General features: G+C 34.5%; 1 protein-coding gene and 1 pseudogene across 4 annotated transcripts in view; one reads left to right on the top strand and one right to left on the bottom strand.

Moving 5' to 3' along the window:
* Positions 1 to 13,527, top strand: part of Cpeb4 (cytoplasmic polyadenylation element binding protein 4) — a 64,643-nt gene that overhangs the window by 32,145 nt on the left and 18,971 nt on the right. For 2 of the 4 annotated variants that reach the window (XM_029483793.1, XM_021178511.1), the window contains exon 3: positions 5,847 to 5,897. The exons of the other annotated variants lie outside the window; for them this stretch is intronic. In XM_029483793.1, coding sequence (XP_029339653.1) covers positions 5,847 to 5,897 — 51 coding nt within the window. The remainder of the gene's footprint in view (positions 1 to 5,846; positions 5,898 to 13,527) is intronic. 4 annotated transcript variants of the gene reach the window in all.
* LOC110306352 lies at positions 9,646 to 10,244 on the bottom strand (annotated as a pseudogene).

Here is a 13,527-nt window from a genome sequence, read left to right on the forward strand (position 1 = left end):
GACTTAGATGTGAACTAAATAAAATTAGCACTCTCAGAGTTTTTCTTGAACAACTACTACAATGTATGTCCATATACAAACATATATGCATATGTGTATATGTATGGAAGTTAGGAAATTTTAGTGTGAGTCACTGAAACCCCTCTTCTTTTCTTTTGGAGTATCTAGGTTATTTAGCTTGAGCCAATTAAAAGAATAACTTAGAATGTCATGCTAATTGGGATTGTATAGGACCAATATAATACGTAGGATTGTATAGTTATGTTCTACACAGCAAAGCTGTTATTTCTTATAGAATTTGACTTGTACCATGTCACAAATTGACTATGAAGAATAGGTCATAGCATGATATCCAGTGGCACTGTAGAAATCTTGATAGTTTTCATTGTTTGTGTTTGAAGTATATGCTTTTATTATATCATTTCCTGATGAATCATCTGCAGTGATAATATCTGGCTCCTCCTTGGAAAATAAGTTCTAATTATGAACGTAACCTGTATATTTATTACTAATAAAATAGAGCACTGCCTCTTATCTCCTTGATGGACTTGCTTAGTCCTAAAAGAATATGATAGTACATACTGTTGTACTCTTCTTACTATTAAGTCTATCCATTTGCTAAACAGTGGTTCTTTCCAACTAGCAGATGCCCAGCATGGAACTGTCAAGTTGGTACACAGACCTTTTCTAGCTGTAGAATTTGGTAATGTTTCCCAGAGTCATACTGTATCAGTTGCCTATATTTGGCTAGGTTGAATAGTGTCTACAAATATAGCCTCCGGCTTCTGTATGAGATGTGCTAGACTCTGGCTCCAAATGCCATAGCTGTCTCCAGAGACACATTGCATCTCTGGTGATAGTGTCCTTTAAGAGAAGGAGTGCTGATCAGGTAGAGGGTGTTCTGGGTTTTGTTTTGGTTTGGTTTGGTTTTATGTCTACAACACAATCAATAGCAAAAGCCTTCAGGGATTGAATTTTAGCCATCAAATATGTTCATTTGCTTAAAGTCCTAATGTCATCCTTTTTCCTTCAGGAACTAAACTTTAAATGTACAAACATATTTATATAGAGACAAGTTATCAAAAATGAACCCAGCAAGACTGCAGGCACTCTCCAAAAAGAAACTGAAGAGAGCTTACACTAGTAGCTTGACAGCCCAAAAGCTCTAGAACAAAAAGAAGCAAATACACCCAAGAGGAGTAGATTGCAGGAAATAACCAAACTCAAGGCTGAAATCAACCAGATAGAAACAAAAAGAACTATACAAAGAATCAACAAAACCGAGAGCTGGTTCTTTGAGAAAAATCAACAAGATAGATAAACCCTTAGCCAGACTAAGCAGAGGGCACAAAGACAGATCCAAATTAATAAAATCAGTAATGAAAAGGGAGACATAACAACGAGATATATCTTAAAATTATTATTTTGTTTCTTGAATAGTAACAGTTGAAAATATTTAAATCATGTTCTACAAACATCATGGAAATATTATTGATAAATTTTCTCACTTTGCTTGAAATTAGCATTTTCTTAATGTTTAACTTCAAAGAGTTTTTGCTATTTTGAAATTTTTAAAATATACTTTAATGATAAAATAATTTCCCTCCGAGAAACACTGATCTTTTTTAAGTAAACTGGTTGTTAGAAAATATACACAGATATATAACACATTTTAAATACTTTGTCACTGTGTCAGATGGTATCATATAAGGGCTTTTGAATATATTTCTTTTTTAAGATTTATTTATTATTATATCTTAAGTACACTGTAGCTGTCTTCAGACACACAAGAATAGGGCATCAGATTTCTTTACGGATGGTTGTAAGCCACCATGTGGTTGCTGGGATTTGAACTTAGGACCTTCAGAAGAGCAGTCAGTGCTCTTAATTACTGAGCCATCTCTCCAGCTCTTGAATATATTTCTTAATGATTCATTTTTAATATTTTATGCTCTTTTACTATGCTTAACTCCCCAAGAATTTTTTTTTTTTTTTGGTTTTTCGAGTCAGGGTTTCTCTGTATAGCCCCAAGAATATTTTATATGTTTTGAAACAATTTAGTATTCAACATTAGATATAGGATCCTCAGTTATAGATAGTATTAAATATTCATTAATGATATTTTTAGGGTATGAAAAGATATAAATATAAAATTTGGACAAAATTTTTATGTATTATTTGATTCTCAAAATACTCAATATTATTAATATGTTATATATATACATATATATATATATATTGTATTTAAATAATAAAAAACTGTAGATAAAAAGACCACAAGCACTGGATTATATTTATGTTCACCTATCTCAATTATTTTTTATTTTATCCTTTATTCATTATGAAATACTTATGTTTTAAGTTCAGTGCAATGAACTCATTGTTTTCTGGTGCCCAAACAGGAAATGTAGAGGTTTGGTTTTTTTTAAATGTTTTAGTTCAAAAGAGCATTATATAAAAGAGATGAGAGAATTTATCTACTAGCTGAAATGGTTACATAAGACTGGCTACTGCTTTGACTAGGATTTAGAGAGCTAATATAAAAAGAGGTTTCCGTTTTGGGAAAAGTGTCTTGAAAAAAGACAGCCCTGAAAATGTTTGGAAAAGCTCCTCAAAACGCTTGTCTCCTTAACAAAATCCAACACAAAGGTGTTTCTAACAGATTAGCTAATAACCGCCATACTCAGAAGTATTCAAAATAGCCTTTAGTAGTTCCATACTACTGTACCAAACTGTAATATTATACTAAAAGAAATGAGCTGTTGAGCTGTAGAAAAGATATAGAAGAACCATAAATCTGCAGTAAATGAAGGAAGCCAGTCTGATAAGGCTTGGTTCTCTGGTTTCAGCCAGTTGATACTCTAGTAAAGGGAAAGCTATAAAACTAGCAAAAAAGATCTGAAGTTTAGGTGATAGGACAGAATGAATAGGCAGAACAGAGAAATCTTAGGATAGTGAAACTACTGTGATTCAGTATCAATAGGTGTATGTGGATGCATATTGTTATACATTTCTCTGAACAGTAAGAATGAAAGTAATGTGATCTGTGATTTTTTTTTTGGTATTAATAAAATTCTTATTTAGATTCATCACGTAAAACAAATGTACTACTACTCTGGAACTAACTTTTGCTATGAATTAAAAAAAAAAAAAAAGAACTGTTTAAATAGGCAGATAGGTCCCGAGACCCATTAACATGATATCCAGTCTTTGGCTAGGAGCATGCAATGAATCCCACTGTGGATCTATGGGATGGACGAGTCAGGATCTTAGTCACTGAATAGGAAAGGGAAGACGATGAGCAGTATTGGCATCCAGAGAGCAAAGAAGACAGAAGGCACAAAAAAACACTAGGGGTAGCTTGTAGAAGGTTCAGGTCCTCCATAGTATGATGGCACTTTAGGAGAATTTCCAGAGAAGGAGAGATAGTACCCATAATTATGAATGACTTTTTAGATTTGTTATATATTTATTATAGAAAGAATTTACAGAATTGGAAAATACTGTGAAACTTTTTTTAAAAATCTCTTAATGTCACTGCTGATTCTTTAAAAGTAGAGGAAAAATTCTTGATTGTTTTAGTAGGATATCACATGCATAGTATATGGGCCTCTCAGGATCAAAGCGGATACTCTCCTAGCAGTAAACCTTATCAGAAGGCAAGTTAAAGCTGTTAAAGGCTCACAGTCAGTGTTCCAGCCGGGACTATGCTGACAGTGGCAAAAAGTGTCATGTTGTATCTTGGGTGCAAGGTAGAAGGCTAAGGAGCAGACCAGCTGTGAAATGTCACTCACCTAAAAGTAGGCACATACCTGAGCTGAGCCAAATTTTTGTGTCTGTGAAATCAAAATATTTCTCTGTCCTCCAAAAATACCCTGAAGATATGTTTCTGGTAAATTTGAACTTTGTTCACCTGGGCCAGCCAGCATGGTAATCTGTCACTTGGATTCCCATTGTTGTTTGTAGCCTTTCTTAGCCCAAAATAAGAGACATTATGGTTCATGTGGAACAGCCCCAGCTTTGACTACAGTATCAGCTCCAAAGAAATTAGAGCATGTCCTCAGAATTACAAAGACAACTCTTCTCAGCCCTTAATTTTAATCAATATAAATGCTTTTATTTATGTGTTGTCTTCTTAGTTCATATTTTTAAAAAATGTTTGATGATGAAAGAAAGTGGTTTTAATAGCTCCTGTTAACTCATTTCCTTAGAGGATTACATAGCAACAAAATCTAGACATGTTTCATTAAGAAAAAACAGGTGAGGTTTAATGGTTCATGTCATGCTCCTGTTTCACACATCTCAGGTCTTTTTGTTTGTTTGTTTTAAGTATGTTGTGACAGGAATAGAATCCAAGCTGTAGTTAAATCAGCTCCAGTAGCATTTACCAGAGTTGAGTACTTGATCTGCACATTAACAGTAAAGAAACAAAACAATATTTAGTCAGAAATTGAAGTATCAAAATCAGGTTTCACTTTTTCCTTAGCTCCATTTCTCCACTCATTCCCTAAATAGCAACAAGCTGAAATCATAATGAGAGCAGCTAATTTTATCTTGGAAAGCCCCTTTATTTGATTTTAAATTGGTTGCAAAGTTTAACCAGTTGTGGTGTTGGATATAGGTTAGTTACAGATTCTTCTCTTTTTGTGACATGGGGCATTTCTGTGAGTTCCTTTCAAAGGCAAGAGTCTCACATTGAAACTTCCTTCTGAAGACTTGTTTGTACATGGTGTTGGAGTGGTGGGACCACATTAGCTCTGGTTCCCAGAGTGTTCTCTGAATTGAGGAGAGACTTGCTGGCAGTTAGAGAAGGCTTGGCAGAGTCTCTGCCTCTTCTCTGCTTTTCCACAGCCCATAAGCCTCACTGCTCCGTGAGGCCAGAGCTCAGTGCTATTTCCTAAAGGGACCTTTGTACTTCAGAGTCAGTTAGATACTGGCAGCTCCTCCTGATCATTGTAGAGAATTAGCAGCCAGGTTTTTCAACCTTTGCTGAACATGCTGAGGGCTCTCCACCATGTTTTTGAAGATTGGTAAAAATGGATACGTGGGGTATGGAGGCTTAAAAAATGTTGCCACAACAATATTTATTTTGTAACTTATTGTGTACACAATGTGTATTCAATGAGGATTTGTGGTCTAGATAGCTCACTTTACATGTAGAGGTACTTCAAAAAACAAACAAAAATACAGTTTCTTAAAGGCAGAGAAATTCCATTGCCTTCCCTGCCTGGGAGATAAGTTCTTCCAGTACCGTGAGTGCTTTCACAAGCTCTTTTTTGGGAATAGCTTGAATAGTGATTTTAGCTTCAAAATTTATGAACCATTTCAAGCTTGGAAGCCAAGTGACCAGGGCATTTATTGAATATTCACTTTGCATGGCCCAAAACCCAAATTTAAAGCCTCCTACATGCCTTTACCCATGAAAGCCTTTTTCCTAAGGAAAAAGCCACATAGGAAAATTTGGAGTTAAGTGCATCCTTTAAAAAAAGTAACAACCAACACAAATGAAAAATATTTCATACTTACAGGGCATACATATGGTGTACAGGAGCATATTTTGGGTGGTGATTTGGAAACAACAATGACCTTACTACTTAGCTAGTTCATATGTTTGAGTAACTAAATATGAGAGACACTTTATCACCTTCAGACTTCCCCTTTGGTACATCAATGCTTGGCACATCCTCTGATTAGCTATGTTCCTTAGAACAACAAATTCATGTCCTATAATGGAGATTTGTAAATAATTTGCATATTAGAAGCCACCAACTCCGTTCTGTTATTGAATAAGTTTAAACTATCTATGAAAAAAAAATTAGTAACAAACGGCCTTCTTTTACCTTCAGGTCGTCTAAACTATTCATACCCAGGATCCGATAGTTCTCTGCTTATTAATGGTAAGTGATAATTGATTTACCTTAGTGAAGTGCACAAACCTGAAATGAGTATTAGGTTAAGAAAATATAGTATTTGTGCTTCAACAAGTGCAAAAGTGGCACTCATTTGCTCTGCAGTGACATTTATTGATTGCTGTTAGTCACCTATTTTAACAACTTTTGTCCCTCAAAATTGTGATAGAAACTTTTCTCTAAAAATACTGTGAGCCACTTGATTCTCCATTCTGAAATTAATGAAGAGAGTGAGTGTAAATCCCATGACAGCCCACCATCATCAAATGCTAGTTAGCTTCTGTAGAGCAAATGAAAAGAGAAGGTAACGAGAAACTTAGAACCTGAAAGAGGCAGCCCACCAAACACAGTGTTTTATGTTCCAAAGAGAAGGTCATGTATTATTTACCATCATGGAGAGCATGAAGAAAGATGTATTAGCCTTTGTAGTTCTTCCATAGTCTCCTTCCCTGACCCAAACACTAGTAATGTGCCCACAAATCCTGTTTTATGTGTGCATGCCAGAAAAAAGTTAAAGGTCACAGGGAAGGCAACTACTCACAGAATTAAAGAACTTTAAAGTACAGAGGTATTTTTGGTATCACAGTGTGGAATAAATAGATAGAATATAGAAATCTTTTTTATCTTTTTATTTGCTAGTGTGTGTGTGTGTGTGTGTGTGTGTGTGTGTATAGTTAAGATTTATTATGTGTATTTGTGTGGATATATGTCTCATGTATGTGGGTTCCCGTGGAAGCTAAAAAAGGCATTGGATTCTTTGGAGCTGAAGTTATAGGCTGTTGTAAGCTGCTGTGTAGGTTCTGGGAACTGAACTCTGGTCCTCTGAAAGAGCAGGAATCACCCTTAACCACTGAGCGATATTTCCAGTTCCTGAGGGTTTTTCCCCCAAAATTTCTGATAATTCAAATCTCTGTTAATATCTCTGTCCAAGAATTATCTTTGCTGTATTCTCATCATTCATCAAGCAAACAGAAACAACAAAAACTACCTTGTCTGATTCACATGGTAAACGAGTGGTTGAAAATAATTATTATAATTGGATCTCCTTTTGGTTACTACTTGAAAATGGTGACCTATGTAGAATATAGGTTTCTTAGCCACCTCCAAAAAATCAACAAGAGAACAGATGAGTGAGAGGTGCCGAGCCCCACAGCATTTCTGGAAGCTATGTAGTGCATTAAAACCTCACTCTTTGATCAAAGTCAGGTCTCCTTATGCTCAGTGCCAGAAATTTATCATCATTGTTACTATCATCAAGATTTTCATCATCATCTATAAAATAATGCTACTGTACTATTCTAGCAGAAACAATAATAATATACTCATAATATAATATAGTAGGCACAAAAGTATCTACACTAAAACCTACCAACCTACCACCTAATGGTGATGGCGTGAGGAGGACATCCCGTCGTCCACAGAGCAAGGTTTACCTTTTCCTATAAACTAGATCCAGACTCAAGTCCAACCACTGGAAATTACAATGAGTTGAGATTTGGGGTATGACTGAATGATCCCAGGCACAATAGTCGTCTTTTATTTGTGTTACTTACTTCATGAAGTTGTTTAGTTGGCTCAGTTGCCTCTGGGATTCATCTTTGTGAAGTGTGAAAAACCCTCTAGTGACTTTTCCTTACAGATCAACACATTTAAATTTTTAAAATTCTTTTGTTATACCTTTCTTTTTCCTATTAATATTTATTTTTCATGAATAGTTAATTTTCAGTGACTCTTATTTGGCAGAAGGGAAAATAATAAGGATAAGCTTTCCCCCCCAAGTATTTATGTTTTGAAATTATATTGGTTCATAGACAATAGAGGGAGCCTAGATACTTCCTTTTCATTGCTTTTTATATAGAGCTTTTATTTATTATAAAAGTATACTGACTGGGGTTAGTATCATCTCAAACTGAAAGATATAAAGATGAAAATTTATATATATATATATATATATATATATATATATATAAACTCTGGCTCCTTAAGCCAGACCCAAGCATGTGAGGTCATGATTGCCATAGACTCAGGTATAGTATCCAGGTTCAGAGGGCCCAACAAACTAGGATTGGTCAAATGTGACCTAATGTTAGTTTTTAGTAGGAAACCAGTAGGACCAGATGCTGATCTCTTCATTTGTAGTGAAGAATGAAACCTGTGGTTAGACCAGATAGCAGAACTGCCAGACTCATTCATTCTCCAGTATTAAAGTCAAATATACTAGAAGATTGTTTAAGTGGGGCCAGGAGAGATAATTCATAAAGTTAAAATATAAAGTAAAATATTTTTAAAAGAGGCTTAAATCAGAGGCTTTTAGTAAAGGACAGTGAGACCTCCAGCACACTGATTTAGGTGTAGGCGTTGGCTATTCCTTCAGCCATGTCTATGAAACACTGTTGTGAATAGACTACTTCTATAATAAACTGATCTTACAACACTGGTGCATTGGTAGCTTTGTTCTTAGGTTTTGGATGTATTTATTTTGGAAATCTGACATATGGAAGTAAATGTGCTTAATGAAGAAAAATTCAGAATTACAGAAACCTCCCTTCTCGCAGGGTTGAAGATTAAATAAATATAGCTAAATCACTTATCATCATACCAAACACATATGAAGTCAAACTAAAATCATTCATTTTTTAAGCTAAGAATAATAACACTAAAATTTTACAAACGGGAGCAACAACAACAAGGGATTTAAAATGAATCTGTAAAATCTGCCTGGGGTAAACACGGGGTTTTGTTTGTTTGCTATTGAGATAAATAACACAAACCGCTACTTTTTTTGATCATCACTGTTTTAATAACATGAAATACAAGTACAAAACATTGTACAAGTATACTTTTTACTACGCAGAGATGGAATAACATGCATGTGTTTTTACCAGAATCTATATCACCAAGTACTTTTACCACAGTCAGTACCAATGACTTTCCAGAGATTATATCCATCCTATGTAAATTTTATCATGAATAAAAAAAGCTTACAACTTTTTTCAAGTAATGCAGATTTATATTTATGTTACTATTCCTGTTCAAGATGCCTTAGAAAACTGTTACATAATATAAAATTAGCTTAGCTTACAGTTTTGAATGGGTAGTGCTTTCTCACATTGATCAAGTCTCCCTTATACTGTCATTGCAGACATACTATACTTACTTGGGATCAAAATGTTATGTATGTCAATAGCCCTCATACTGTGTAGGAAAGCAAATAACAATTTTCTGAAAAGTTCAGAGTATTATAAAAGCTACTGGTTAGGCAGAAATGCATGAAAACCCATTTACAGAACAAAACAGCCACAAAAGATAATAATGTCTTTTAAGTACTAAAGAAGAACAAGCTTACAAATATTAGAACTGTCTGTCTTTCCTGCCTCTAAAAGGTTTACCACATCAAGTGAGAGTAACATCAATCACTAAAGAAAAAGAAAACTTCTCTGGTGCCCAGCATTCAGCAGCTTCCATAGCATTCCTCACAGTTCTTGGCCATTTCAGTTAGGAGTTGTCTTATAACAGATAAAATAAAACAAAAGCAGCATTATATTTTAGGGAAATATGAAAAAATATTCTTAATTTCATAAAATATTTGAAAGTAACTCTTTTCATAAATAAATAAAATGGTGTTTTTAAAATTTAATCTTGCTGTGAAAAAAAATCAGTGAAAGTTAGACCAATCTTTAAACCTTGGCTTATTTAACATGTTTGGAAACCTGAATCACATTTTCAATTGCCAGTTTTATGCTTTATTCTAGGTAGAATCATCTTTGTTTCTTCATTTAACATTCCAGTTATAAACCCTGGCCATATTGACTTCTGTGGTAGTAAACTGATCTCAAAGAAAGTCAAGGTCTTCTTCAAGAGAATCAAGATTTTTTTTTTTTTTGTGGCAGTTGATAAATTCTTTTCCAACAATGCCTGAGCTTCATCAATATCATATTCAAGCATTACATTAGCCCCAGCCACAGGCTCACTTTATCAGTAGGAGGAACTGAAGCTTTGCAGTACAGGTTATCTGGCAGTAAGAATCAGGTCTCCATTGAATTGGACTCTTTTTTTCTTCTGCATGTGTTTCAGAATTCCCAAAGTCTGTTTAATTTCAGGAATCTGACCTTTTAGCCTCTTATTATTATTATTTTTTTGAGCAAGGTTGAATTCCATAAACTTATGGTATTGTTCATCCAGCTTCTTTAACACTTTATCTGCAGTCTCTTTCCCAGACTGTTTCATGAAAAAATCTACATCTTCCACAAACACTGTTTTAGGAATCCCTAAGTGGAGCCGCTGCCCGTTTCCAGCAGCAGTTTCTAAGCCACATCCATCCTTAGCCGCAGCCATCTTAAGAAAGCACCAGAGCAGATAATTGCCTTCTGAGGCGTCTGCTGTTGGTGCCAATGATTAGCAACCACTACTTTTAAATGTAGCTCCCTCAACTTTCCACTGTCTTTCAAAAGGGATGATAAAAGCCTGATATCATGTCACCTTATCACCAAGCCTAGACATGCTGCAGGGAGCCATCATAGTTTATTCTGACTTTTAAAACCATGGGAAGTGATTCTGTCTATGAAACACTGTATTTCTACATCTTCCAGAGCATTATCTCACAAGTGTCAGTAGTCAGAGCCTTTCCCTTTTGTTTGGATTGGAAATAAGAGCTACTTACCCCCTCCTTTTGCACATTTCAATGCAAACATTCTAATTTTCACTGATTTTTATTATGTTACTTGTTTTGAAAATGTCAAGCAATCTCAGAACTTTAGATGGGTAATGGGTTTAATCCTAACAAAATAAAAAGAAGAGGGACAGAATCCTTTTCCAGTTTGGGGTGAATAACATTGGAATTTGTATGCACAATGCTAAAAGAGCTCACTCATCCATAGATCCCATGACTTCTTGTTTTGCCTTGCTTTAAACTAATTTTCATACTATCAAGTGACCTTCAGGAACTGGTGACTTTTCAAAGATAAGCTAGTGTAATTCAACCAATAATAATTAAAACCTCAGTAATATTGTTACAGAATATTATTACACACCTTGCTTCTGTGTTAATTATAGAAGGTTTTTTTTTTTTTTCCTGGAGGGAATTCATGGGTTTAAATGAATTTAAAAACCCAAGCTTTCTAGCTACTTTTTGAGTGCCATGTTAGTGTATTAGCTTGCTGAGGGTCAGTAATAAGTACACAGACTTATATGACTTAAACATTAGTTATTCCCCACACTTGTGGAGGCTAAAAGTCATTTTGTGGGGGGTTTAGAGACTAGAAGTCTGACATCAAGGAATGCTCAGTAGTTATTTCTCTGAGACATATTCTTGGTATGCAGATGGTTTCTCCTTACATGGTCTACCTTTTTATACATCGGCATCCTGCTTTCTTCTTAGAAGGACAGAGGTCATGTAGGATGAGGTCACCAAATGCCCTCACTTAACTTTATCTCTTTAAAGACCATATCTCCAAAAGCCATCATATTCTAAAGTCCTTCAAGGTAAGACTTCAGTGTAGAAATGTGGGTGTGGGAAAATTTCAACCCACAGTGAATGTCTTTACTAGTAAATTTTTATGTAATAAACACATACATTTTATGGTTCAGAAACATAAGCTTGAAACTTAGTTTCTCGGTTAAGTAGAAGTGCTAAACATGAGCAGACTTAGCAGTAAGCTTTTTTCTCTGACTTAGAGAATAAGCGCTAAGTTAAATGTTGTCTGAAAGATTAGTTGTCCTCATCCCTGTGTTGAAGATTAATTTTGTCAAAGAGAACCAATAGTTACTACCACTGCTAAAAAAGAGAAGTCTGTCCTTTTGTGTTCTATCATTTTTCCTTTAATTTTAATTTTCAATTCTCTATTCTCCTCTATTTTAGCCTTTAGAATTAACTGTTTGAAAGATAAATTTTGAGCACAAGGAAATCCACACCAACAACAGAGTGTTAGGGATTGGACTCACTTGTATAGTTCTTTCCTCTAATAATGTCTGTTCATTTAGAAGCATCAAGCCTTCACATGTTCCAGAGAAGGAGTGTTGAGACCCATCTTGTAAAGGCTGTCAAAGACATGTCTCTTAATGATAGGTTTTTAGAATGAAGCAGGAAGATTATTTGCCTGAAATGTGGGCAGAAATCTTATCAGAAAAGGGAGGCTGTAAAATGTATAGCTTTGACTGCTACTGTCCCAAGAAACTAATGTGACATAGGAAATTACTAGCTATCTGTGTAAATTAATTTTGACAGTGAATTTATTGAATTAGATTGTAATTGTAAAATCACTTAAAGTATAATTTTTGCAACTTTGTTGGACTGGATGTAGACATAGTGTTAACAGATTAATAACTATAAGCTTCAGATCTTTGAATTTTATCTTTGTGTGTATGTATGCGTGTGTGTGTGTGCTGGCATATATATACAGTAAGACTTGTATATGTTAAAAGGGTCACATAATGGATGTTTTCTTTTCATAAATATATTCTAGAATGGATACTTTCAAGTGAGGATAAAAGGGTGCTTATTAAGAAGCAGATAGTAACTCAGCTTTATAATGAAAGGCATGCAGAGAGAGAGAAACCAATTATTCTGTACCTTTTTTGCAATTCTATCCCACAGACTAATGGAATATTTTACTAGAGGAAATTTGACTGAATATAAGTTTTATATGAAAACCATTTGTAAGCAGTCCTGTAGAGGTGCTTTAGAAATGAAGCACTAATTAATAGATTAATAATATGGATCCAGAAGTTGGACATTTATGACCACAATTTTTCAAGCATGCTTTACCATTCTTGACTCTTGTTAATTCTGAACATTAAAGCAGTAACAACTCTATAATCCCAAATCCCAATAAAAGTAAAAGTAGAGACACACAAATAGCATTCATTTATACTCTAATGGAGACTGGGAAGGCTTTTACTTAGCAATACAAGCATGTGTCTAAAAAAAATCATACCAGTCAGCCCCTTAGTAATTTGGGGAAAAGAAAATTCTTAGCAGAGAGTACTTCAGCTGACTTAATGAGAACTTTCCCAAAACATGTTTGTCATTGTGAACGTTCCCCCTTGTCACTTAACTCAGTGTTTGCAAAACATCAAATATGTTAGACTTTGTATCATAAGGTTAGACATCTGTGTGACATTTTCCCCAGGAAAGTATTTCACAATGTGTGTTCCAGACATGACTTGGAGTCAGTGAGGAAGAAGCATTAGCTATTTATCTATGTAAAGAGGCAACATTTAGCATCCAGTTACTATATGGATCTGGTTTTATAGGCATGTTCATCAAGTACAGTTTACTTACTTTTCCATATATGTCATATGTCAAAATTCACATGCACACATGTACAAAATATAAGTCGAAATAAAAAAAAGTACATTCTCATTTTTGAGTTCCAAATGTCATTAGTTTTCAGTACTAGTTTACACTAATTTTGTTTGATTTTTTTTTTAAGTTCGTATAGTTGTAAATATAGCCTACAGCCTACTTTTCCCTTAATATGAAAAAAAGGTGTCTGATTAGCTTTCAAACATTAATCCCAGAACTTGACCATAAATGCCTGCACATTAACTACTTAATTTTGTGGTATATAAATTAAATATTCACATGTGAAGATTTTGTGGATACTTTAGTTTAGTTATT

The sequence above is a fragment of the Mus caroli genome, chromosome 11 (genome assembly GCF_900094665.2).
Source record: "Mus caroli chromosome 11, CAROLI_EIJ_v1.1, whole genome shotgun sequence".
NCBI lineage: Eukaryota > Metazoa > Chordata > Mammalia > Rodentia > Muridae > Mus > Mus caroli.